The 27,435-nt window shown below is 34.3% G+C and overlaps 3 protein-coding genes across 4 annotated transcripts; 1 reads left to right on the forward strand and 2 right to left on the reverse strand.

Annotated features, from left to right (window-relative positions):
• The first annotated feature begins 15,638 nt into the window (after positions 1-15,638).
• On the forward strand, positions 15,639-16,149 carry LOC105766932 (uncharacterized). The gene is made up of 2 exons (XM_012586478.1): positions 15,639-15,789; positions 15,926-16,149. The coding sequence occupies exons 1-2, from the start codon at positions 15,639-15,641 to the stop codon at positions 16,147-16,149; spliced, it is 375 nt and encodes a 124-aa protein (XP_012441932.1).
• Positions 16,150-17,317: 1,168 nt separating this feature from the next.
• On the reverse strand, positions 17,318-20,624 carry LOC105770757 (glucomannan 4-beta-mannosyltransferase 9). Its single transcript, XM_012592093.2, has 8 exons — positions 20,287-20,624; positions 20,111-20,209; positions 19,786-20,038; positions 18,804-18,914; positions 18,502-18,638; positions 18,282-18,395; positions 17,783-18,177; positions 17,318-17,697 (listed from the first exon to the last, which is right to left on the reverse strand). The coding sequence occupies exons 1-8, from the start codon at positions 20,566-20,568 to the stop codon at positions 17,535-17,537; spliced, it is 1,554 nt and encodes a 517-aa protein (XP_012447547.1). The 5' UTR covers positions 20,569-20,624; the 3' UTR covers positions 17,318-17,534.
• Positions 20,625-24,400: 3,776 nt separating this feature from the next.
• On the reverse strand, positions 24,401-27,435 carry LOC105770758 (uncharacterized). 2 transcript variants are annotated; one of them, XM_012592095.2, is made up of 5 exons: positions 27,101-27,435; positions 26,879-27,024; positions 25,502-25,620; positions 25,291-25,394; positions 24,401-25,163 (listed from the first exon to the last, which is right to left on the reverse strand). In XM_012592095.2, the coding sequence occupies exons 1-4, from the start codon at positions 27,313-27,315 to the stop codon at positions 25,293-25,295; spliced, it is 582 nt and encodes a 193-aa protein (XP_012447549.1). In that variant the 5' UTR covers positions 27,316-27,435; the 3' UTR covers positions 24,401-25,163; positions 25,291-25,292. The 2 variants fall into 2 exon arrangements, with proteins under 2 accessions (XP_012447549.1, XP_012447548.1); XM_012592094.2 differs by having other exon boundaries at positions 24,401-25,169; positions 27,101-27,433.

The following is a 27,435-nucleotide window of genomic DNA, read 5'->3' on the forward strand; positions in this document are numbered from 1 at the left end:
AGTAAACTTTAATTTATTATGTAATATTATACATAAATTTTAATTTTGTGTAATTTTATATAAAATAAAAAAATTCTACATCATCACTTTAATAGAAACAACTAGATGTACTACTAACTTGGACGATTTATAACATTATAGAAATAGAGAAATTAAATATTAAAGGATACCAAAATAATTATAGGAATAAGGACATAAAGCAATATTATATCATTTATCAACATAAGAGCTAAGAAGTCAAGGACGTGAGAAAAATATAATGTTTAATAATAAAATTATTGTTTAGAATAAAGTTCAGGGAAGGCTCGTTGGTCGTTTTCATTGGATTACAATTTACGTTTTAAGGCTCATGGAATTTTGTAACATGACACATGAATGATGATTTTGGGGGCAATTTACCAATAAAAGCCCTTTTTTTTAAAAAATTATCGAAATAGGCCCGGTATTTAATTATTTACCGGAATGGGCCATTTTCCGGCAAATCGCGTCCACGTCAGCGCGATGTCAGGGGACGCGCCAGCAAGTCGCAGCCACGTCAGCGTGCTTTGCTTACATGGCTTCGATTTCATGCCACGTAGTGCGTTTCGGGGGACGCAATTTTGCCGTTTTTCCCACGTTAGGTTTTTTTTGCTTTTAGGGTTTAGGGTTTAGGCTTTTTAGAGTTTTAGTCCTAGAAGAAATAATTTCGAGTTGACATTTCTGATTAAATAGTATAAAATCGCTTCTAGCAGAATGCTGTTTGATAAGAATTTGTGAAATCGTTTCTGAGCAAATAGTATAAAATTACGTCATAAACCAAAGGGTCAACCTTACTCGACTAGAATACCTAACAATATGGATATCCGAGAAACAGTCAGTCAACAGAAGTTGTGCGGATGGTATAGGAATCTAGGCCATACAAGCCGATCATGGCCTAATCGAAATAGTTGAATGTAATTGTAATATTTTTTCAATTATTTATTGATAATTGTATTAATTGTTAGTAACAGTCAAAACATTTTTTCAAATCTAACATTATGTGAATGTAAAAATATTAACTGATAATTGTATTAATGGTTAGTAGAATTCTCAAATAATATCAAAATATTCAAAATATTTGTACAAATTAATTAAACTCATGTTATTACATCAAATAATATCAAAATAACTCAAAAAAATTTATATTTTATTACATAAAATAATATCAAAATATTCAAAATATTTGTACAAATAAATTTAAATACAAAAATCAATGTCTATGCCCGGGGGATTCAGTGCCACATGGCGTACGATCGACGATTCTGCTACCGGATTCCTCCTTTGTCTAGCTTCCTGCGGGTTGTTGTTCCTCCGGTGGGATTCGGTTCTTCCGGTACGGCATCTGGTTGTCGGACTTGGGACGATGATCCACCTTCAAAGAATAGTGTATGTGGAGGTGTTTGCATCACGAACGGCGACGGTGTTTGAAACCCATACGTTGGTGGGGATTGGTAAAAAGGAGAGCTCCTCGACAGCCCCTCTTGCGATCCCTCGTGCGGCGCTGACCTATACATCGGTGGTCCACTCGGCATAACAGGAAATGGAGCTGAACTGGGCATTTGGCTCCAACTTGCCATAGGACTCAGAAAATGATACATATAAGAGTTAGGATACATATAAGAGCTAGGAAACGCACCTGGCATCATCTGAAAAGGCGGTTGCGTGAGTATCATCGGTTAAACTGCTACGTCGGGTGACTGTGTAGGTGCTCTTGTTGGGCCTGGTGATTGCATGGTCGTTGATGATGAGCCGGGTGAATATCAGGGCCTCATTGAGGGGCTGCCTTCGTCATCTTATTGTCTTGGATTTAGAGGCTTGCGCCTTTCCCTTTCGACACGTATTTGCCGCTGCCTCTCCTCTGGCGTTAGTAAATACGGCTTGCCATGGATCCTAAACCACGGCATGTATTCTGGAACGCACGCTAACTCTGAAAAGATGATTGGTTCCCGAGTAGGTATATATTCATACCGATCTTCCCACATTTCCATGTACTCGGACCAGTATCTCGGCCAATCCATATTCAATTGCTGAAGGTCGACTTTGTGTTGATCGTCAAACACCTCAGGATCCATGGGAATCGGTTGTCTACATCCAAACTGTCGTAGCACTCTGTCTGACTGGTGCGGCTCCACGGAAGTGTAGTTGATCAACACGACTTTCACGTGCCAAGCTAGTGGATTTTGTAAGAACTCTTCCGGAATTACTACCCGAATTGCCGGATCCTCGTATGGTGTCCATTGAAACTATATGAACATGATAGAAATATTAGTTATATACATAATACTAAATACTAAATACTAAATACCAATCAACTAGTGAATGTATGGAAATATCTATTTATTTAATACTTACTTGTGCTTCCGACCGTTGGTCCAATAGAAGCTGTATAACTTCAAGAGAGGTAGCTAATCGAGCATGACTTGCGGGATGGTTCCACCTAATTAAATAATTTTTTAGCATACTTTTATTTTTAAAAATCTATATAATAATTGTAAAATCTAATATAAAATTTACCTCGTTATGAGTGGGAATGTATATAGGTGGTCCACTCGAGGACGTAGAAATGGAAAGCGAAACCGTGCCCATGACTGCAGTAGTGACAAACAATCTCCGATGTTTGCTCTCATCGGTCGCGTCGCCCCACACATCTCCCGATATAACGTTGCCAAGACTGCAGACCCCCAACTCAATTCACCGGCTGCTCTAAAATCAACGAGTTTCAGCAGCCATCTTAGATGTACGCAACTCCGTGACGTGTCGGACATCAGATAACCTCCAATTAATTGAAGAATGTATGCCCGAGCATATCAGATTCTTTCAATTTCGGTTGAATCTTCATCCGGATTAGGGAATGTGTCACGTAACCAGCCCATCTCGATCTACCTCCCTCCATTTTCTCCGGAATAACACCCAAAAGCTCATAGCACACTGCCCCCAATAGCTAGATTGGACAAACCTGGTGACTGGGTACCCGTCCACCGGCAATCCCAATTGCAGACTGACATCTTCTAGAGTGATAGTGCACTCTCCACATGGAAGATGGAATGTGTGCGTATTGGGTCTCCACCTCTCGATCAACGCACTGATTAGTTTTGGGTCCACCTTGCATCTCCGGCCTACCGTTGCCACGTGCCAAAAACCCATTTCCCGCAGGTAGTTCTCTACCAACGGTGATGGAGGACCATGCATATTCCGGATGTTGCATTCAAATACCCGATCTACAGACTTTTATAACAAATAATAAATTAATAATTATCTAAAAATGCATAAATAAAAAATTCTTAAATAATATTTAAAAATTAAATTCAACACTTACCATTTTCATTTGTTCCACCGATATGTGATGCTTATCAAAACGAGTCAATTCTCCGGCCATTGCTGAAATCGTACAAATTTTTAAGGTCTAAAAAAATTTAAATTTTTTTTAAATTATTTAAAAAAAGGAAGTTAAGAGAAATTTAAGAGGAACTTGAGAGCAAATTGAGATTAAATATGGATTTTACAGAAATTTGGAAGGAATTTGAGAGGAAATTGAGAGGAAATTTGAGAGAGGATTAGTTTGTGAAAAAAAGGGGTGGGGGTATTTATAGTTTTTTTTTGGACCGTTGGGGGTTTTGACCGTTACCTCGTTTCACGCTTGAGGGAAAATCAGCCACGTCGTGAAGCTTTGCCGACGTGGCGAAAAGAAAGCTTCTGGAGAGGCAGCGACTTCTTTGGCGCGTCCCCTGACATCGCGCTGACATGGACGTGATTTGTCGGAAAATGGCTCATTCCGATAAATAATTAAATATCGGGCATATTTCGGTAATTTAAAAAAAAGGGGTTTTTTGTGTAAATTGTCGTGATTTTGGTGTATATATTTTCATGTAATTGTTTGTATGTCACTAAATGTTTTTAGTAAAATAATATTTTTGTATAAAAGTTAAAATTCTTTCTTCTAGTTTTGGTTAAAAATATTTTGTGATTCCAAAGTTTAAAAGCATTTTATTTAATAATGATTTATTTTAAAAGTATTTTTGTTCTAAAATATGTTTTAGAAACAACTGTTAGTCGCCAAAAGTTATTATTTTTAACCTCCTTCCCAAACAAAAACAATTTTTTAAAAATAATTAAAAGTTAATTACAAAAGTGAGATAATTATAAATTATTTACGGAAATAGTAAAATTGGGTTTCACTATCACTCTATCAGATGACAATCATTCCAAGTGAATTGGAAACAATTAAAGTAATGCCGGAGTGGATGTAATTAAAATTTTATTCAGACCAAAACGTTTGAGTGGGGAAAGGGTTTTTATTTGGTTTTATTTCTGCTTTCGATCCCTTTACTTTCTTAATTTTTAAAATTTATTTTTCTAAATTTGACTTTTCCATTCAAACTTCAATCTCCCCCAACTTTCTCTCTCATCAATTATATTGGTAGGAGCAAATCAATTGGATTGGTTTCTGCTGAACACTTATCCCTTGAGGAGTGAAAGAAACGCGAGGCGAGTCACCAAAGGATCAAAACAAATGGGATATGGCTGCATAGAGCAGACCACTTGTTTTATTGCTTCAAGGCTTCCCTGAAATAGGGTATTCATGACCCCACCAGATTCCTTTCTTGGCTAACCATGGCAATCATGTACTTGCTCCTGATTTGAGAAGCTATGGAATGGAGGCTCCGACTCCCCACTTTAGCCCAACCTCCTACACTTTATGCACCTTGATGGGGACATCATTGGCTTGCTTGACCATTCTGGGGAACAACAAAAATAAATTTTAAAAATTAAGAAAGTAGAGGAAGTGGAAGCATAAATAAACCCAGATAAAAACCCTTTCCCCACTCGAACGTTTTGCCCAAAATTTTAATTACTGGCACCACTTTTAAAAAATAATATTTTTTACTCGTACAATATTTGTTTTGCATTTAAAGAAAATATTTATATATTTTTTGTGTTGCTTGATAATATGGTGACATCATTTAAAAAATAGGTTTTCCATTTGAAATGATTATCAAATGTTGGAGTGGTTTTTAGAGTGATGCTGCTTAACGCAATAATGGCACCCAATTTCACTATAAAAAATTTCCATTTTCATAAATAATTTACAACCTATCCCATTTTATAATTAATTTTTTATTATTTAGATAAAATTCGAAAATTAAAAGAAAGAAAGAAAGAAAAGGAAATGGATAAATTCTTTTGCTTATTTTTTAAAAGTGTCTATGGGCTAGGGTAAGTAAAACTCGACTTGATTCGAAAAAAAATTAAATTTTGAGTTAACCGAATAAGTTTTTTGAGTTTGAGTCGAGTTGAATTTCACAATTCGAATAACTCGAATAATTTAAATAACAGGTTGGTGTAAATACTCTTTTGATTCCTGTCAACTTTGAAAATAAGCAAATTCGTCACTCTCACAAAAAATTACAAAAATTAAAATAATTTTAAAAATTTAAAAAATTCTAAAAAATAAAGAAATAATTTTAAATTTTAAAAATTTTCTAAAATAATAATTTTGGGACCTAATTAATGATTTAAATGTATCATACTCAAATATCTTATTTTATTATTATTTTGCTTTAAAAATTTTTCAAATATATATGGTTCAAAGTTATGTACTCTAATATGTAATTAGTTATAATGTAACAATATTTTTATTTGACATATTTAATTTTTTAAATTTAACTCGATTCGATTCAACTCGACTCGAATTTCATTTCACTCGACTCGATTCGAAAAAAAATTCAAATTGAGTTAGAATGATAAAATAAGAATCGTAAACTCAATTAACTCAAAATTTTTTCACTCGATTCAACTCAATTTGATCAAACGCTCACCCCTATTATGGGCCGCAATAGCTAAAATGTTATGTTCATAAATTAGTGGTTTGATTGATTTTACTATTAACCCAATTTTAGTAACATTGATAAAAAACAAAAGTCTTAAATAAGAAAGATTTTTGCATATGACTACAAAATCTCAATAAATATCATAATTTTTAAAATTGAATCGGTCAATCAGATTAAGAACCAATTGAAATACTAGATTGAAATAAAGGGTTAGGTCGATTAACTTAGTTACATATATTATTGAAAAGGTTTTCTCTATTTTAATAATTTATTCAACTTAACTAAATAAACTAATTAAATCCAATGAATTAAATGAAATGCAAAAAGAATTTTATCCTTTAAAGCTTTTTATTTTATCACTATGATATTATTATTTAAACGGTGATTTAATCAATTGAACCATAAATTGAAGATTTTGATACAGAAAGTGAATTTTCCCACTAAGGACTCTAACGAGGTCTAGTTTTCTTGTTCATAAATTATTTGCAGTTTTTTTTGGCTATTTCAAAATAAGATAGAGCAAAAGCTTAACACACCAAAATACTAATAGTATAAGTATTTGATTGAATCGAGTGAAAATGTTTTGAGTTATTGACGAGTCTTATTTTATCATCCTATTTTTTTTATTTTTTTTCGACTTTAATCGAGTGAAATGAAATTCAAGTCGAATCGAATAAATTTGTTTGAGTTAAATTTAACAAAAAAATAATCTAGTCACATTGAAATCTTGTTAACAGTACCATTTAATTCCAAGTGAAGGAACACAATTACTATATATATTTAAAAACTCTTTTAAAATAAAATACGAGAAAAACAAGATAATTAGTATATGATAAACTTGATAATTTATTTATTTAACACCTCAAATGTATCTTTTTATTTTTTCAAAACTTATAATTTAACTTTTTAAATATATATTTTAAGATTTCTTAATAATTTTAATTTTTGAATGTATATATATATTATAAAATTTTGGAAAAAAATTATAAATATTTTAATTTTGAACAATATTTTGAATTTTTGTAATTTTTTAGAGTGACCAATTTGCATATTTTTGAAACTATCAGGGACCCAAGATATATTTACATCGGTTTATTATTCAAATTATTCAAGTTGTAAAATTTAACTTGACTCAAGCTTAAAAATTAAATTACTTATTCGTATTGATTAGAAAACTGAATAATTTGAAATTCAAAAAAGAATTTAATTTTTCGAATTTAATTGATTTTTGCAAAGAAGGTTAAAGAAAGTAAATGATTACATTTTTTAAATTGTTAAAATTAATAAGAGAAAGAAAAGTAAACTTAACCATTTTGATTAGTTAAATTGTAGAAAAAAAGGAATAATTAAATATATTGATTTAATACAATCATAACATTATTTGTAATATAATTATGTAAAAGAATATGGACTGTAAAAGAATGTTTTACATCTTAAAATCTTTTACTTTTCTTCCCATAGCTTTCCTCTAGGCTAATTAAAATTTTGATATTTTGTGGAAAAGCAATAAGATATTCAATTTTCTTATCTTTGCAATATTTGATTGATTACATATTTCATAAAGTTTTGAGGAGTTTATTAATGGAATGTTTTTCAATAAAATTGTTTGTTGTTACATATCTTTCTTGGTTTTCTAAATTAATCCTCTGATCGTATAATTCAGAAGAATATGTGAGTGATTATATACAACAACCCTTTCTTTTATCAAGAGTTCTACTAACTAATATGTTTTCACAAATACTTGAAATTCAATTTCTTGCTTTGTATCTTCAATTTTTGGAAACTTATAAAGTTCTTCTGCTAAGCCCCAATTTATAAACCCACAAAATCCTTCAAATTGTACTTGGTTCATCCCCAAGCATTTTTGAATTTCCCATTTCTCAAAAAAACCTTATTCTTCATCGAATCATTACTACACTTAAGGTCATTAAACTATTATTAAGTTTACGTTGTGATCACTCAACTTCAAAAAGTTACAACATGATCATTGAATTATTTAAAAGTTTTCATTTAAGTCATTGGACTATTAAAATCATTGTTGCATGACCTTCTTTGCTCACATAACTTGCACTAATTGAAAGCTTTCATTCCCCTTCTATTTTACAATTTAGTTTTGTTTCATGAAACAACTATAAACTTTATGAATCTACGAACCAAAATCCAAACAACTTTACTCTCCAATCTTCAACACTAATATTTAGGTCAACTTGAATCTAAGGTATGATCTACTCATTGATAAGTATTGATCTACCATATCAATCATTGAATCGTTGTTTAGAACTCGCTAGCCAAACATTAAAAAAATTGTAATAACCTAATGACTTAAATAAAAAGTTTCAAATAGTTTAGTGACTTAAACGAATACTTTAAAATAATTTGGTGACCATTTTGTAATTTATTTGATAAGAACAAATCATAAGTCTTGGGTTTCCCTCCATTATCCAGTAGGGTACTATATATCAAACTGCTTATTTATAAAAGTATAACCTCCTTTCCCTTATTACCGCAGCACCTATGAAAGTGGCAGCAAGAACCAAAGCACCATACATAAGTGATATTTCCTTCGTCCTTACTCACAGTTGCAAGAATAGATGTCGTCTAAGGTAGAGTGAGTGGGCTATTGGCTATAGCCCCTAAGCAATACTTCCTTATTCTATAGTTAAGTTAACTATATTATAAACTACCGAGTCTTTTAGAAAGCCTCATTGAGGAAGGTATGGAGAGGTAACGATACATTTGACCAATTGAGCATTCCATGATCCAAGTTGTCGAGAATCCTTGACAATTGTCGAATAAATTTAATAATAGTTTAATGATTTTGAGTGTAATTTACCCATAAAAAATGTATCTAATTTCATCCCTTTGCTTTGTTTTCCTTTCCTTTCTATTACTTCATCCAAACATAAAGTAAAATAAACTTAAAAAACACCTAACACTTAAATAGCGAAAGAACACCATAACTAGACACAAGAACCCCTAAAGCACTACTTCACAACATCTCGAAACACCAAGACCAAATGCCAAATACTCCTTGGAAAAAAAAACAGCATTAATATCAATTCTCAAGGCCCATCACAAACGGAGCTTCCACTAAGTACTTATGCAGTGATCAGGAACATCACCTCATGTTCTTCACCATCAATTCACCACTTACACACATAGCTTCACCAAAAAAAACATAACCCAACATCCCACTTGCCACAACACTATCATATTTCACTGTCGAAACTAATACAATGCGGTTTAACACCCAATCTTATATACATAACAAACTTTTATTTTCATTCAGTTGGTACATATTTAATAAACAAATACTTATTTTTTAAGTACTAAAGTGAGGCATTAAGGTCCTCGTATTGTCCTGAATACAAATCTGGATCAACATTAGGTGTACTCAGAATAAAACCTGAAAAAGTTGCCGAAGAATCCTGTTCATCCCTGTTGGATAAAAATGACAGCAGCAACTAAAACAAAACAATTTCACTAAGCATAAGCTTAGAAAACAGCAAGCAAAAACAAAGGGAACAAAAGAAAGACTAAGAACAGCAAGTAACCGATGAAGCAAATTCAAAAATTTCATTAAATCTTTGAAATATATGTTGTTACAAAAGTAGTATGACAGTTACCTAACATATGTAACTGCTCCCATCAGTTTTGACAACTTCCAATACAAAATAATACAAATCAAAAGATGAATGATTCAACCACTAAATCTATCAAATCCATATCCTACTAACTATGAAATCAAGTTGCATATCAACTTGTTCCATTTACAAAAGATTACAAATATCAAAAGTAAACAAAATAAACAAAATGAACCAAGCTACTCCTGGTCTTGCTCGAATTCTGGTCTGCTGCAGCTGTTGGTCTGCTCCTTGGCCTAATGTTGCATTGCAGTCCATGTTTAACACTCCTCCTTAGACTGTAGGCAACAAACACCAATCGATTCCCTCAGAAGTTTAAACCTCATAGTACCAATAGACTTTGTCAAAATGTCAACCAATTGGTCTTGTGAGTTACAATATCCAAGACTCACATCCTTTGATTGCACTACCTCTCAAACAAAATAAAATTTGAGTTTAAAGTGTTTTGTTTTGCCATGAAAAACAACATTCTTGGAGATAGTTATTGCTGATTGATTATCAACCATAATCTCAGTAGGCTCAAATTATTCCTCATTCAAATCACACAACAATTTTCTAAGCCAAATAGCTTGACTTACTGCTCCAACTGTTGCTATATATTTTGCTTCAGCAGTTGATTGAGCAACTGTTTGTTGCTTTTTAGAGCTCCAACAGAAAGCTCCCGTACCAAGTGTAAAGAGGTAGCCTGAGGTACTCCTCATATCATCAATCGAACCTTCCCAGTTACTGTCTGAGTAACCAGTCAACTTCAGCTTACTTCCTGACTTGAACATTACTCCAAACTTTAAGGTTCCTTTCACATACATAAGGATTCTCTTTGCTGCTTTTAAATGTGATGTGTTACAGCTATGCATAAAACGAGACAGTAAACTGACCGAGTGCATAAGATCAGATCTAGTTGCTGTCAAGTATAGCAAACATCCTATTAAACTTCTATACTCCCTTTCATCCACTTTTTCTTCATTTCCATAGCTGCTCAACTTTTGTCCTATAACCAGAGGAGTACTCACTGGCTTGTAATTTTCCATGTGAAATTTAGTGAGTATTTTCGAGGCAAAAGCATGTTGACCAATAAAAATACCTTGATCAATCTGGCTTACTTCCATACCAAGGAAATGGCTCATAATTCCCAAGTTTGTCATATCAAACATGACTTGCATTTTCTCCTTGAACTCTTGAATTAGTTCAATTTTGCTTTCAGTTACCAGCAAATCATCTACACAATTAATAAAGTCTCATCATTAGACTTCTTCACAAATAGAGTTGGTTCACTCAAGCTTTTCTCAAGTGGAGTTTGGACAGATACTCATCAATTCTGTCATACCAGGCTCGAGGAGCCTGTTTCAAACCATAAGTGCCTTCTTCAGCCTATAGACCTTGTCCTCCATTCCTTGAACTTTAAATCCATCAGACTGTTCTACATAAATCTCCTATTTAAGAAAGCCATTTAAGAAGGCTGACTTGACATCAAGCTGGTGCACCTTCCACTATTTCTGTGTAGCCAAGGCAAACAACAATTTGATAGTATCCAGCCTAGCCACTGGAGCAAAAGTCTCCTCAAAATCAATGCCAAATTGTTGGCTGTACCCTTTCACCACAAGCCTTGCCTTGTGCTTGTTCAGAGAGCCATCTGCATTGAACTTTGCCTTGTAAACCCACTTGACACCAATGACCTTCCTCTGTTCAGGTCTGTCCACTAGATCCCAAGTATCATTCTTGTGGATCATATCGATTTCATCCTCCATAGCTTTCCTCCAGCTCTTGCTTCTAGCAGCCTCTTCATAATTTGAGGGTTCAACAATGGCCACATTGCATTTCTGGTAGATGTCAGCAATGGACCTAGTCCCTCTCACAGGAGCATCATCAACATTGGCATTACTGGCCTCTCTTTCTGCCAATTCTAAGTTGCTATCACCATTCTCTTCTTCAAATAGACTTGTATCTGAACCATCAAAGTCCCAAAATCTTGTTTCATCAAATTTAACATCCCTACTTACCAAAATCTTCTTGGTCGAGGGATCAAATATCCTGTAGCCCTTCTTACAGCCACTGTAGCCAGCAAATATGCCAGCAATTTACCTCTTCTCAAGTTTGGTCCTTCTTTCAGCTGGTACAAGTATATAACATATGCAACCAAACAATTTTAAGTGTAAGACAACAGGTTTAAGTCTATACCATACTTCAAAAGGGGTCTTGTCCTTCACAGCATGTGTTGGCAGCCTGTTGAGTAAGTATACTGAAGTGTTGACACCTTCAGCCCAAAAGATGCCTAGAAGCTTGCTTTGAAACAGCAAACACCTGGTCATGTTCATCACTGTCATGTTCTTCCTCTCACTCACTCCATTTTGCTGAGGAGTGTACACTGTGGTCAGTTGATGATGGATTCCAGCCTGCTCACATAGCTTCTGGAATCTTTTAGACAAGTATTCTGAGCCATTGTCTTTTCTTAAGGCCTTGATCTTGTAGCCTGCTTGATTTTCTGCCTAAGCTTTGAACTTTACAAACATGTCAAACACCTCTGACTTCTGTTTCATGAAGTACACCCAGCAAAATCTGGTCAGATTATTAATAAACAAGACAAAGTACTTACTGCCATTCAGTGAAGGTGTCTTCATTAGTCCATAGACATCTGAGTGTACCAACTCAAGTCTATCTCGAGCTCTCCATGACTGGTTTGCTGGAAAAAGGTAACCTGGCTTGTTTACCAAGCTAACACACCTCACAAACACCTTCACTTGTGTTAACCTTCACCATGTCCTCTGTCATGTTCATTTTGTGCAGCAAGTCAAGTGATTTGATGTTAACATGGCCAAACCTCTTGTGCCAAAGATCAGTATCATCCACTTGTGTAGGCTCTTTTCTCAAGCTTACTCACATCCAACATGAAGCATTTGTCTGCCATAGGTGCTGAGACTATCTCCCTACCATAAGCATCACTTATAACACAAGAATCATTCTTGAAAACTAGTGAATAGCCTTTCTTGACTAGCTGGCCCACACTTAGCAGGTTCTGATCAATTTCAGGAACATAAAGCACATCTGAGATAATTTTGTTACCTGATCCAGTGTTGATCACAACATTGCCTCTCCCTTTTGCTTCAATCAAGCTGCCATTACCTATTCTGACTTTCGAGACATAGCCTTTGTCAAGATCCTTGAACAAACTCTCATCAGCAGCCATGTGGTGTGAGCAACCACTGTCTACAAGCTAACTGCACTTGTTATTAACTGCAAAACATGAAGCTGTAAATACATGCTCCTCCTGAGCTTGTATATCCTCAGCAGTCTTAGCTTGTACTGGCTGAATTTAACCCTTCTCATGATTTTTACAAATCTTCTCATGATGGCCATACTGCTTACAATTCCTACACTAGATGTCTGGTCTTGTCCAGCAAAATTTCTCTAAATGATTGGTCTTTTTGCAGTGAATGCATGGTGGAAACCTCATTCTGCCTATTTCTCTGTTAGTTTCTCTTCTTGCTTTGTTCTTTCTTTCAAGCCAAGGTTTCTTAGCTCTTTGATTTGAGCTAGAGCCTTCCCTGGCTCTTACTTGAAAAGCTCCTTCAGGGTTCTCCTCCTGTCTGCTAGTTCTCCTCTGCTCAAGTGCATAGAGAGAATTAACCAATTCCGACAATGAAATGGTTGTAAGGTCCCTCGAGTACTCCAGTGAGGAGATTTTTTATTCAAACCTCTCTGGAAGAGTAGTGATCACCTTTTCAACCACTCTACTGTCACTAAAATCCTCTCCTAGAAGTCTTATGTTATTGACAGTAACCATTATCCTATCAGAATACTGTTTAATAGTTTCTGACTCATTCATCTTTAAATTTTCAAACTCCCTTCTCAGGCTGATAACTTGTTGCTGCCTGGTTTTGTCTGATCCCATAAACTTCTCTCTAAGCCTGTCCCATGCCTGCTTAGGAGAATCACAGGCCATAATGCGAGTGAAAATAGCATCTGACACTCCATTCTACAAACAGGCCATGGCTTTATGTTTATTGGCTTGTTCCTCACCATGTTGCCTGATCTGAGCAATGGTAGGATTTGCTCTTAATGGTGCTGGCTCAACATCACTCTCAACTACACTCCAGAGGTCAAGTGCTTGAAGGTATGTCTTTATCTTGACAACCCAAATGTGGTAGTTGTCTCCAGCAAAAACTGGTGGTGGAGGAGGAGCAAAACTCATGCTACTGAAAACTAACTTCACAAACACGATTCTAAGTTGGTATTGAAAACTAAAGCTTAAACAACAGAGGTCCTCAAAGATAGGAGGCTCTGATTACCATTTGTTGGATAAAAATGACAGCAGCAACTAAAACAAAACAATTTCACTAAGCATAAGCTTAGAAAACAGCAAGCAAAAACAAAGGGAACAAAAGAAAGACTAAGAACAGCAAGTAACCGATGAAGCAAATTCAAAAATTTCATTAAATCTTTGAAATATATGTTGTTACAAAAGTAGTATGACATTTACCTAACATATGTAACTGCTCCCATCAGTTTTGGCAACTTTCAATACAAAATAATACAAATCAAAAGATGAATGATTCAACCACTAAATCTATCAAATCCATATCCTACTAACTATGAAATCAAGTTGCATATCAACTTGTTCCATTTACAAAAGATTACAAATATCAAAAGTAAACAAAATAAACAAAATGAACCAAACTGCTCCTAACCTTGCTCGAATTCTGGTCTCTTGCAGCTGTTGGTCTGCTCCTTGGCCTAATGTTGCATTCCAGTCCATGTTTAACAATCCCATCTCCAAACCCAAAAGGTTCTTTTAACATGCAAGGCTTTCTCCGCAGGTACTTTTAACTCATCGTTGCAATCCTTGAACTCCTTGCCTCCCTGCTGAAATTCCTCTCCAGCAACCCTTCCACGTATGCATCTATGGTGTGCGTCACGCACCTTGACTACAGCCCAGGGTATGCCTAAGACTGCGTCTCATACACCTTTCTCTTGCATATGCCTTCCGCGATCAGGACCTTTTCCTTCACATCATCCACCTTTAGGACTAAGGTGAGTTCTTCTTAGATGGCACGATGAGCGGCGACCTCCGACGACTCATTTGCTCTCATCCTTCAAGATAATAGTGCCCTACACGGCTGCATGGTCCCATCAGAGAGTAGCTAGCGTGATCCATGGAGTTTTCTCTTGTTGTTTTGAAGATTGGGTATAATCTAATTATCAACATCGAAGCTTTATGGGTCCACTTATTGAGGAACAAATATAAAGTTCATGGGCTGATTTCGGGGGAAATTCGTCGTAGTAATTGCTCACAACTATGGAAAGGATTAACAAGGATTTGGAATGAGGTTAAAAATGGTCTTATATGGTCTATTCGCGATGGGAGACCGTTTAATTTTTGGAATGATGTATGGGTGAGAGATGTGGGGCCATTAAAATAAAAATATATTGGTCAAGTGAAGATACACGAGACAATCCTGGTCTGTGATGTTGTCTTACCAGAAGGTGGTTGAAACTCACAATGGTTGTCATCTGTTCTTTCGCAAGAAGTTGTTGATCACATTTTGGCCTGTAATGTGCCGTTTGAAGGGATGGGGTCTGATCAGCTTACATGGAAATGGATGTCTGCAACAAAGTTTTCCTTTTCGGAGTCCTATAAACATCTCTTTGAAGTCAATAGTTCGAATCAAAATGAGTGTCATAGATTATTATGGAAAGTGGCTGCACCACTGAGAGTCCGTGTTTTTTTATGGTTACTAAATAGAGGTATACTCTTAACCAATGAGGAGAGAGTGTAACGTGGTATGGCTCAGATTCCTTATTGTGAACGTTGTGGTTGTGTGATGGAAACTGCAATCAATGTAGTACGAGATTGCGGGTTTGCAAAAGCAGTTTGGAAAATTATCATTCCTAGACGTAATTGGGAGGATTTCTTTAGTACCGTTACTTTAGAAACTTAGATGTTGTGGAATACTAAGAATGAAGGTAATCTCCGGATACGTGATAGTGAATGGGCTACTCTCTTCTCAGTTATCTGCTGGTTCATTTGGAAAAATAGCAATAATTTTATTTTTAATAACTTCAATTGTAATAGTAGTGAGCTTATCAATTTGGAAATGGCTTAGACAAAGTCATTGAGAATGGATAAAGAAATTAATCAGATGGCATGCACGTAATGTCAAGGAAAAGGTGGCACCCTCCAGTGACTGGCTGGGTTAAGATAAATGTTAATGGCTCAGTTTCAAGGAACAATTCAAGGGCAATAATAGGTGGGGTGCTGAGAGGACCAAGCGAAGGGTGGCTTGTTGGGTTCAGAATGAGAACAGGTATGTTTGGTTTCTTTTCTATTGAAGTTAAGGCTGTGTTAGAATGATTGAAATTAGCTTGGAACAAAGGTTTTAGACAGGGGAATTGGAATGTGATAATGTGTTATTAGTTGATGTTTGCAGAATGCACTTGCAGCAATAAGTAATATTGCCGAAATTAGGTTGATACTTGAATTGTGCTCCAAAGATTGGCAAATTAAGTTTCGTCACATTTCGCGGGATAGTAATAAAGTTGCAAATCAGCTGGCTAAGATGGACGAAGACAAAATTAATTGCTCGGTCACGCTTAAAGATCCACCACTCTTTGTGCATGATTTGTTGGAGAAGGATATCTACAATTCGAGCATGGATGAGAGTTGAAGCTGTTAAGCTCGTTCAATTAGACATGTTCTAATTTATTCTTGTATATATATATAAAAAAAAGAATTACAAAGATAAGCATTTAATAGGAGTAAAGAGATGGATTTTCTATTAGGGTTATATGGAGGTATCTGAATTTGGTAACTTATACCTACTTGGTATCTAAATTTTTATTTGAACTTAATTGATATCTAAACTTGAAAACTATAAGTCAACTCGGTACTTTTTTAAGCACTTGACTAACACTATTAAAACATATTGATGTGGCACTTAGTAGTATGATAATATGTGGCAACCTCAAATTTTGACATGTGACAAAAATCAATTTATAAAAGAATTATAATTTTTTTACACATAGGAATGAACCTGTACAAATGGTTGTCCAAGTTCATTATCTATATATGGACAACCATTTGTCCAAGTTCATTCTATATATATCTTTTAGCATTTTATATATTTTAAATTTTTTTATATTATTTCCACTTCTTTGACTTTGATGAAATAATAAACATCTTTTGCAAAACATTTGTTGAAACGCGAGTTGTTCTTGAATAATAGTTGTTCTGACCTGTTGCGAATAGATAAGTTATTCTCAACACAGTTGTTATTAGTAGAGACTATTTTGAACAAGAATTGTTCTCAGCATAGTTGCTCCAAGAGAACTTGTATTCTTAGATAATCTTGTTCTATGATTAGTTATTCTGTGACGATTCTTTTCTTGAAAGAGCACGTTCTAAAAATGGTTATTATTGAAATAGGAGTTGTGTCAAATGTTGGTTGTTTTGAACATAAGTATTCTTCAAGATCGACTATTTTGAACAAAAACAATCCAAACAACAATTGTTCTTAATAAGAATAGTTCCGAACAATAATTGTTTTCAAAAGATGGTTATTCTAGACAAGAACTTTGTTATGAACATAGGTATTATTAAATAACGATTATTCGTAACAATAACTATATTAAACAAGAATTGTTATTGTGAAAAAATACTAAAAATGATTGAAGAGATATTAAACTAGGTATATATAGGATGATTATTTTATATATGTTAAAACTCTACAGTAAAATTAAATGGGGACACTTATATAGTAAAATAAAAATATATATTTAAAAAGTTGACATATGGCAATATTTGACTTTTGTTGTAGAATTAAAATTTCATACATGTACATGGGAAAAGAGAATATTGCACAATATTTTTGAGTAAATTATTTCATTGTTTCTTGAACATCAGATGATAGAAATATAATATAATACAATTCAAATTTATTATTCAAATCCTTGGCTCAGACTGACCACCTTCTGTAATAATTTAAATTGAAAAATGAAAAACAATCAAAGAGATTGAAGTATGATTATAATGTGGAGAGATGATGAAAAATAGCTAAGAATTTGAAACCATGGTTCCAACATAACCAACACCCGCGATGAAGAAGGCTGTGGATTGCAGGAAGAGGAAAATGAAATAGCGATTCTTCCCGAAGGCTAAATCATAGCATCCACAAAAGAAAAGGTATGCCCCCACTCCAAGCTCTAGTATATGGACTCTGTTTATTTAGTATCCAACCACAAATTAGTCACTCAATGTTAATTAAACTTGTAACATGTTATACGGTATTCAAGAGTAATTACCTATCTCCAATTCGAAAACGAGGTTTCCTGGGTGCTTTTCCACCCAATTTAGTCTTGAGACCATCTCCCAATTTCTCAGTAACAACCCATTCATTCACTCTTCCGGCCTCCAACAGACCAATAAATGTCGCCTTTGTCCGATGTAATGACATCACATTCTCAAAAATAATCCAAAATAAGACTAGATGCAATGACCTTGGAGTTCCAACAGCATTGAGAAGAGTGATAATGGAAGGAATATAGACAGCACCCCACTTTGGGACTTCAACTTCAGGAACAAGAACAGTTGCAGGCAAAACAACACAGTAGAACACAAATGTGACAATGTGCGCCACTATCTTTCGGACAAAGAAGAAGCTGTAGATCACATAAAACTTCTTCCACAGTGAAACTTTCTGAAATAATCAACACTCCATTCAGTAACTTACACACATACACACACAAACATATATATATATATAAGAAAATGAATTATTTTGGGGATTATATATGAATATACCTTATTTCTTATGATCTCCATTGCCATTTTTTTAAAGAGGTTTGCAGGGCCACATGACCATCTATGTTGTTGATTTCGGTAGGCATTGAAAGTACTTGGCAGTTCATTTTTCACCTAAAATTAATCAATAATTTGTATGGTCAAAAATCATTTTGATATTATATAAGTACTACTGCCTATGTTAATCGAAATGAGTTTTAAACGAAAGTAGTAATTATACCTTGAGGTCACCGACATAAACGAATTTCCAGCCTTTAAGACTAGCTCGGACGGCCAAATCCATGTCTTCCACTGTTGTTCTGTCTTTCCATCCTCCAGCTTCATTGATTGCTGAAATTCTCCACACACCAGCCGTCCCTGCCATCATATATATGTCTCATATATTTATACTTACAAAGTTTTTTTTATGAGAGGACTTAAAAGCTGTTTATGGATGCCGTAAAAGCTTAATTCAATTGGTATAGTCTACTATATTTGATAAAAGAGGAGAAATGCTTTGATGGGAACGCATGTGAAATTTACCATTGAAACCAAAAAAAGCATGGGTAGATGACCCCACTTCTTGCTCCACTATGAAATGGTAATCCAATGACATCTCTTGCATCCTTGTCATTAGGCATTCATCTGAGTTCACTGCAACACATTACCCCAAATCTCACAATTATCTCTAAATGAGTAACACGTCCAGTATCTACCAAACTAATATATTCGTGGTTAATGTATCGACATGTATAAAAGGATGGTCAGTTATGCTACTTAAACAACAACTTTAATCCATAAGAAATACTCAAGCTTTTACATATATATAATGTCCTGCTGATCATGCATGGAGTTGCCATGTTTGACTATATATTTATATATATTATATATTACCTTTTTTAAAAGAAATTGGGTTAAATGACAATAGTTTTCCCCACCAAACTGTGTAACCTAGCAACGTGTGGTGTACAAAGATATCAAAAAAAGTAATTTATGTGCTACGATTCATACAACTTATAAATTATTGTTCATTTTGATTTATTAGGATTCATTTTTTTTTCAAAAAAAATGTCTTGCAAGTTAAAGGTACTGTAAGTATTTATTTTTCTAGATTAACTCTAATACATAATCTATGTAGGATTCATGGCTCGTCCGAGCATGACATCTTTCCCATTCCATCAAAATCCACTATTCTCAATAGCAGAAAAGTAATACGTACCTCATAATCAAATTTTTTTCAGTCTCGTAACCAGTTTTGATATTAAATGTCACGATGGATCTTGTTTACTTTCATCAATCTAACGAGTGAAATGAATAATGATTACTAGTATCTTAAAATCAACTCTAGCGAAACCCTATACATTACATAGAATTGATGAAGTTCGTGCATCCGTGGGCAAACAACAAAAGAATAGTGGGAGGACCACCGATATAAAAACATATGTTTCAGGCAAAAACTAAAGCAAAAGAATGTTAAGGAAGGTCTAGCAAAGGGGGGGGGGGGGGAGGATTTAATGAAGGTTACCAAATTTCCAACGAGCTTGAACAAGCCCAAGTTGAGGGTTGTTGACAAGAAAAGGGATGGTGAGGGTTAGAAAGTGTGGCTCAGGCTGGAAATCGGCATCGAAAATGGCCACATAATCACATTGTTTAACATAGCTATGTTTCATCCCTTCTTTTAGAGCTCCTGCTTTGTATCCATTCCTGTTGTCCCTTATCTCGTACTTTATATTAATGCCTTTGCTTGCCCATCTTTGACATTCCACTTGCACCAGTGTCTACAACACAATGTTACTATTGTTACTTAAAAATCTACGTAAAAGCTCCATTAAAATGTTTAACGAGAGAACCTTAATGGCAGGATCTGTTGAATCATCAAGCACTTGAATTATGACCCGATCAGCTGGCCATGAAAGTCCACATGCAGCTCCAATTGACAACTGATATACCTATATATCCAACATAACACTAAACCTAAGCAAATTTATCTATATAGACATATATAAATCAAGCGAAGTGTACGAACCTCTTTTTCATTATACATTGGGATTTGAACTAAAACCATGGGATAATCCAAATTACCAAGCTCAACATCGTCCTTCATTGGCTCCCATTTGTACATTTTCTCAGGTTTTCTCCGAAACAACTGGACAAATACCATCACAATTCCCATATAAACCCTTTCAATGAAAAGCATTACAGACATCGCCAAACACAAAACCACCAGAACTTTCAAAACTGGCACCACCAATGGCACCTTGGTTTGCTCCCAAATCAACTCAATTTGGCCTGTAAACTCCATCTGCATAGCTCTAATGGAATACCGATCAGAGACAGATGAGGAGCTTGCCTGTCTGAGAAACTAGGGTTACTATTTATGGTTTGGTTTTATAAAGAAAGAAACAGGTTGGGTTTGCGAAAAGAACACGAATCTTTGTGTGGTTTGGTTTGGTTTTTTGCAAGAGGGGTGTGTGACTGTGAGTGATTATTTGGCTTTTGCTTGTGAGTTACGAATAGGCAATGTTGTAGAAACAGCAAGCTGGACTTTGTGTGGTCAGTAAGTAGATCAAAAGCACTCCATTACAGTTGCAGACCCACTCCCAAATTTATCACTAAGTATGAACCCACTTTCCAATCTTCCTATACAAAATTTACAAACCAATAAAAAAAGAAGAAGCAAAACTATATTATATATATTCAAAAAGGCATAAAATGCTTACTGATCAGAGAGAGTTTAAGACTCTCTCTGCACTATATTCTCTTGCTTATAGAAGAGAGACCTCAGTAATTAAGAGCTTGATGCTGGAAGAACAAGGCCTCTGTACATATATATATATATGGATATATGAGATAATATATTATAAAGCATAATTGGTCAAAAGGAAAGAGAATGAGGATCTTAAACCAGCAAAGGTATAGTCCAACTCCTGCAGCCTTTGCTTTATAAATTCATTTTTTAAATATAAATTTAATCTCACTTCCAAAAGTGTTTAGGATGAAAGAAACAGCTAGGAAATTTGATATTGGTTTAGTTGATTAAATAATAAGTTCTTAGTTGGCAATAAAAAATTAATCAACTTTTTTTGTTATATTAAATAAAGGTGGCTTGGTTTATAAAAAAAATCGAAATTAATAAAGGTGGTGTGCGTAGAACATAACTATCATCATTTGCAAATTATACAGTAACCATTAGTAAAAAAATTGTTAATTAAGTAGGGAGAGAAGATTTGAAGTTTAGATCCTGGGTGCTACATGTTTAAATTAAGCTTAAATCTATCATCATTTGCAAATTATACAGTAACCATTGGAAAAGTTGGTAAATTAAGAATCTTTTGCTCCCATGATGGCTACAAATTGATATCAGTAGTTTGGTGTAATGGTAAGGCGCATTTCATTCTTAAAGGGAGAACATAAGTTCGAATTTTGAAGACAACATTGTTGAGAGAGATAATAACAAATTCCAAACATAAATCGTAAAACAAATAAAGCCAAAATGAAATTATTGAAGCGGAATATTTAAAAGCAGCATTATCTCAATTGCAAGGCACATAGTACAGTGAAAAATAATTAAAACGAAATTTGGGGATATTAATGATGAAATTAGAAGTGGGATCTCGTTATTACAACCAAAATTTGTGTCTAGATTATCCATTTATTCATTATTTTATCATAATAACTTATATTCAATTATTTAAGTAGAATGGTGCGAATGCGGTAGTAAATTATAGGGCCGTTGAGAATGTTTTAGTTGAGTTAATAGGGCAATTTCATCTCCAAATCAAAATGCAGAAGGCGAGGCCAGTGCTTATATGTATTTTAGCAGTTACGTTCATTTTGGTCTCTAAAAAATTTATGATGTTGCACAATGAGATTGTACCACATCATCACTTGAAATTAAAAATTTTACATAAATTTTCAGGTGATGATTTTTGTTCTCATTTTTTATTTTTACCAATTTCAAGCAGTTTTCAAGTCAATCAGTCCAATCCCTTTATTCGGAGCATTATACCAATCGGTTGTCAATTTGTCTGATCCAATTTTGTTTCAGTAACATTGATCAAATCATCAAATAGATCTAATTGTTAAGTTCAAATATCAAAATGGAGAAAGAGCGAATTTTAGGAAAGATTGCTTGGGAAGTTGACTTTAAAGGAGCCATGTGGGGGAAAAGAAGTGGTGATGATGATGAATCATAACTTGGCCAGCAGGCAGGAAATTAGATGTACCGATAATCCTTATGTTCTCGTTCTCTTCAGGGATTGGCATTGTGATAAGAAAAAGATAGATTCATTCATAAGAAACATTATTTTAGGGCAGAGAATAGAGAAAGTCCAGTAAGGTGGCAACCAACTTTTCTGATCAAACAACATGGTTGAAACAAACCCTACCAATACCAGCAGTGTGGGAAATAATATCACTATACTTTCTTCCTAATGGTTGAAGGAATGTAAAATTAGGATTATGATATTTGGATTATTTGATTAGACGGTAGGATTTCACGTAATATAAATTTATGTAAAAGTATATTTTATTAAATTGTGTTTGTTATAGAAATTTTTATCTTTACTATTATTTAGTCATAAAATTATGATAAATTATATTACTTTTTATTACAATTTATATGTTGATAAGTAAATATAGGATGTTGAAATAAATTTATAAAATATATAAAGTTATAATGATTGCATCACCAACTATAATTAATATATTAATAAATATAATAATAATTAGAAATTGATTTAAAATTTAAAATTACGCCCATAATCTAATATGAGCTGTAATGAGATTACACTTTATTTTTAACCGTTACAAGACGGAAATGATTTAATATTGATTTAAAACCAAAACATGAATATTAAAAACAAGCAGAGCATGGGAACCAAAACCAGCAAAGTGTTGTTAAAAAAAGATAGGAAGACCGCTGACATGAAGTCTTTTAAGTAATGCAGTTGAGTTGATGTTTTACTTGAGATGATGCAAGCCCCTGGTTTCTTTCTAAAATAATTACATTTTAGTAAAAAATGATTAAATTGAGATAGCCTAATTAATGCTTTTTATCACTCATCAACTTTTTCCTTTCAATATTATAATTTTATATCAATTTTATTTAACAATTTGGATCATAATTAAAATCTCTTCATCACTTAAACTATCTTTAAAACATTCTTATTTAGCAGTTTAGTTTAAATGCAATTTCACCATTTTATTAGCTTATATCTTTATCATTTTTAAAGGATTAAATCTATTTTTTATCAACAGAAGCTTTAAATTGCTTGAAGGACACAAGCACTTCATTCGTTTCTTAATTTAGGAAATCTCTAACTATTTTCATATTAATCTTTTGGAATTCAACTGGTGAAATCCACCTTAATTGGGATGCTAAATATTTTAATTTCTTAATTTTATAAGCTTTTATAATACATATTTAGTTTGTCTTTGTAAAAATTAAGATATTAGAAAGCATTTGGGGTGAAAGTTGTAAACAAAATTGAGTTTGGGGTAGAGACATAAAAACCACCCTTCCCATCCTTAAAATTTTGTCACATCAAATGATGAACAACATATTCTGCGAACAATACATCTTTTTTTTTAATAGCAGATGCCTGTCCCTTGGACAATTTACGAATAATAGTAAAGTGCTCGATGAGATTCAACCAATTCACTTCATTATTTATATCACATTTTGTTTACTTCTACTCATTTATCTTTATAACCCATTGATACTCCCCTTTTAAGTGCAAGGCCCTAAACTTCAGATTTTTGAACCTTTTTAGGGGAAAAAAACTCCAAACAATTAAATGCATAACCATAGTTTTTCATCAAAATACTTTGCTTGCACTTCTTGGACCACAATGCTCACTTGCTATCATCAATGTTAAGATGAGTATCGAATATGAATATATGGTATGCACAAAATTTTTATAAGTTCTTCATATATTGAAGGGTTCCTAGTAAAGTTCCTACGTAACAGATAACATGCATTTTTCCAAGAGCACGTCGATTGGTAGCAAACCAAACTATCGGAGTTCGAAGCAAAAGTAATGTATCTGTGACCATAGTGCAGACTCTTCATTTCCTTTTCAAAGTACCATGTCAGATACATGTCCAATGAATATCCAAACATGCGTATAGGCTACGACTCTCCAAATGTGCATGTATATAAGTCTAAAAAGTTTGATCATACCCATGTTAGATATATACTCTTATCCAATCCTCACACCTAGTCCAAATTACATTGGCAGCGACTGTTTAGGATTTTCTAATTATGCAAGACACTTTTTAGGGTTACCATCGCTTGATTTGGTTTTCCCTCTTACATTGCTATTTTGTCCTCATATACATAACCTACATAAACTTAGGGTCACAAGAACAACTCCACAAACAATCCCTACACAAACCGTATGACCTCTAGCAAGGAAATCAGCTTTAGCAAGAAGCATAGAGCCAATCCTAGATTCTGACCGAAAACCAGATTGTCATCGAGACAGAAAAGACTCTCAATAACTATAAAAAAATATTGAACAAAATGATAAAATACCAATCACAGGGAGGGGTGTTACATTCAAAGTAATTATGGTTCATCATGCTTGATTGAAGTGGGCTTGCTGATGATGTCTCATTTGATTACAAGAGTATCACGCTCTTTAGACCATGGAAATAGCCCCGTGGACTTGTTGATGAGGTCTCATTTGATTAGAAGAGTGTCAGTGTCATGCTCTATAGACGACGGAAATAGCCCTGTCTTTATAAATTGTGATCCCCGACTCTCCTAATACCTCACGCCACCAGAAAATCACAACTATTACATGCAAAACTACATGTAATAAAAGGTATCAAAACAGAATCACAATCCCGGTAGTTTCATCTAAAAAGGAAGTAGTCTTATTCCATCATGCTCAGAAACTAATCCTACATGAAAAGAGCAAAATAAAATGGCGGGATGGAAAAGAGAAACTGGTTAATGACAAAAAATCTCAGCAAGTGTCACGGTCAGGATGTTAGGTACTAATCATTTGACTATAAGGGATACCTTCAGTAGAAAGAGATACTATACAACAGCTTCCTACGGTGCTTATTCTCGAAAGAAACCATAATATCATCAATCGAATCCTCCCATGACTCAACAGCTTCGATCTAAGCATGAAAATCATAGGAAAAAGAAATATATCAAACGCAACAGCCTACTGATGAAATATCAAGCATAACAGAATATCAAAAACATTACATGACATGACATGCACCTGTTCACATAGATCTAAAGCAATACGAGCTCCTATGGCTGCTTCCTCGTGATTATCTTTAACCTCTAAGTTGATCACCAGCACACTTTTCAGGAGAACTTGATCCCGGTTGTGCAGATCTGCCATTATTAGCACATTCAAGATGATGAGCAAAAGAAGTCACAAGGGACAAAAGAAAAAGAAAAAGAAATTCTAACTGGATCAAACGATTCTAGGGTCATCAAGTAACGTAAGCGTATTTGAACATGTAAACAGAAAAGCATTATACAAAGAGGACTAGACAGACTAAGTTTGACATGAGCCAACAGGCAACAACTTATAGGACGCAAGCGGAATCATCTGCAATTGGTGCCTTCCAACATTACCTTTGATGATTTTCAATCGACAGGTAAAATTAATTTATATCTGTGAAATATCTGAGAAAATTCATATGCCATAAAGTTCCAAAGAAAAGAACTAGTTCCATGAGCTTACGAAAAAAAAGTTACACTTCTAAGGTATAAAATAAAATAAATGTTTTGAGGAAAGGTTCATTGGAAATAGATTCACTAATCCAGCCAACAACTTATCCTAGACAAATAGAAGTTCAACTTTCCAAAATGTATTCTGCTACAAAACTCGTAGAAGTAATGAAATAAAGTCTCCTGCAATATTAAGCTCCCTTACCACTGAAAGCTTGTTCTTGACCTATACCTTGACCACTTGGTAAATCCTTTCTCCGATGACAGCATTAGAAGCTCCATTTAAGTTGACATTGGTTCATTTTCTAAGGAAAGGAGAACTTCTAAGTCCTAATCTGTTCCCACCATGTAATTTTCCCAAAAAGTCATGCAACATACCATACACCTCGGGACATGTCTAACTAACATAGCAGACAAAATCATGAGTTTCTCTAACGAAATAACATTGGAAATTCAATAAGAAAATTAAGATGGCAATGACATCATGACTTCCAGTTCATCATATGATTCTCAAAGCAACATATAAAATTGTAATTGGTATATTTAATTTTCTTTTTCTTTTTTTATGCATCTGGAATTCATATCTCCATACCCCCAATACAATTTATTCGCAGAAAAAAATGAAGAGTTGGAGCTTCACAATTCACATCAACATCCCAAAGACTAAAACTTTATTCATTTTCAGAAGTTAAAACAAAACATGGGTTCAATAGATAAATTAACTAAATTTAACATTTACTCAAACAGAAGGGTATTAAAATTTTCATCTTTCCTGAATATTGTCACGTAACCGATAATCTCAAACAAGAACATACTAATATGAATTACAAAACTAAATAAAGTTCAATAAATCCCATTGAATTCCTAGAAGGATTATTAATATTGTACGAGTATAATTAAAGAGATGGAGCTGAACCTTCAAGAACCATATCAAAAACCTTCTCTTCAAAAGTGAAAACAATGTCAAAACAACCATCAGCAGCATTGTCTTGCCAACGCTGGGGCGCCAATTTGACACTCAAGTTTCTTTTAAGCATCGGCAATATCCCATTCCGCTTATACCTGGAAAAAAAAGAAACCCACTCTCGGTTTACAAATTTCAATAGAAATTGAAAGTGAAAAGTAAGAGAAGAGTTACAGCTCTGGGTCTTTGCGGCGGAGGTCGTCGAACATGTGCTTGTAAGGGGTCCCAAACTCGTAAACGTTGGGTTCTCTGAGAGAAGGACCAGGGAGTTTGACGTGAGCCCCGGTTCCGTAGGAGGAAACATCGAAACCCTGCTTCTTGAGGAGGGAGTGGGCCTCCATGCTACGGTTCTGGTTGGATGAACAAACCATGGCGTATCGGAATTTCATGGTTTGATGCAAATGCTAGTTGATTCACAATGGATGGAATGGAAGGTCAGGGCTGTTTATTCAAGAGCAGAGGAGGATGATTCGTCCAAAATTTGAGTCTGGATCCATATTTGGAGTATA

The sequence above is a fragment of the Gossypium raimondii genome, chromosome 5 (assembly GCF_025698545.1).
Source record: "Gossypium raimondii isolate GPD5lz chromosome 5, ASM2569854v1, whole genome shotgun sequence".
In the NCBI taxonomy this organism is placed as follows: Eukaryota; Viridiplantae; Streptophyta; class Magnoliopsida; order Malvales; family Malvaceae; genus Gossypium; species Gossypium raimondii.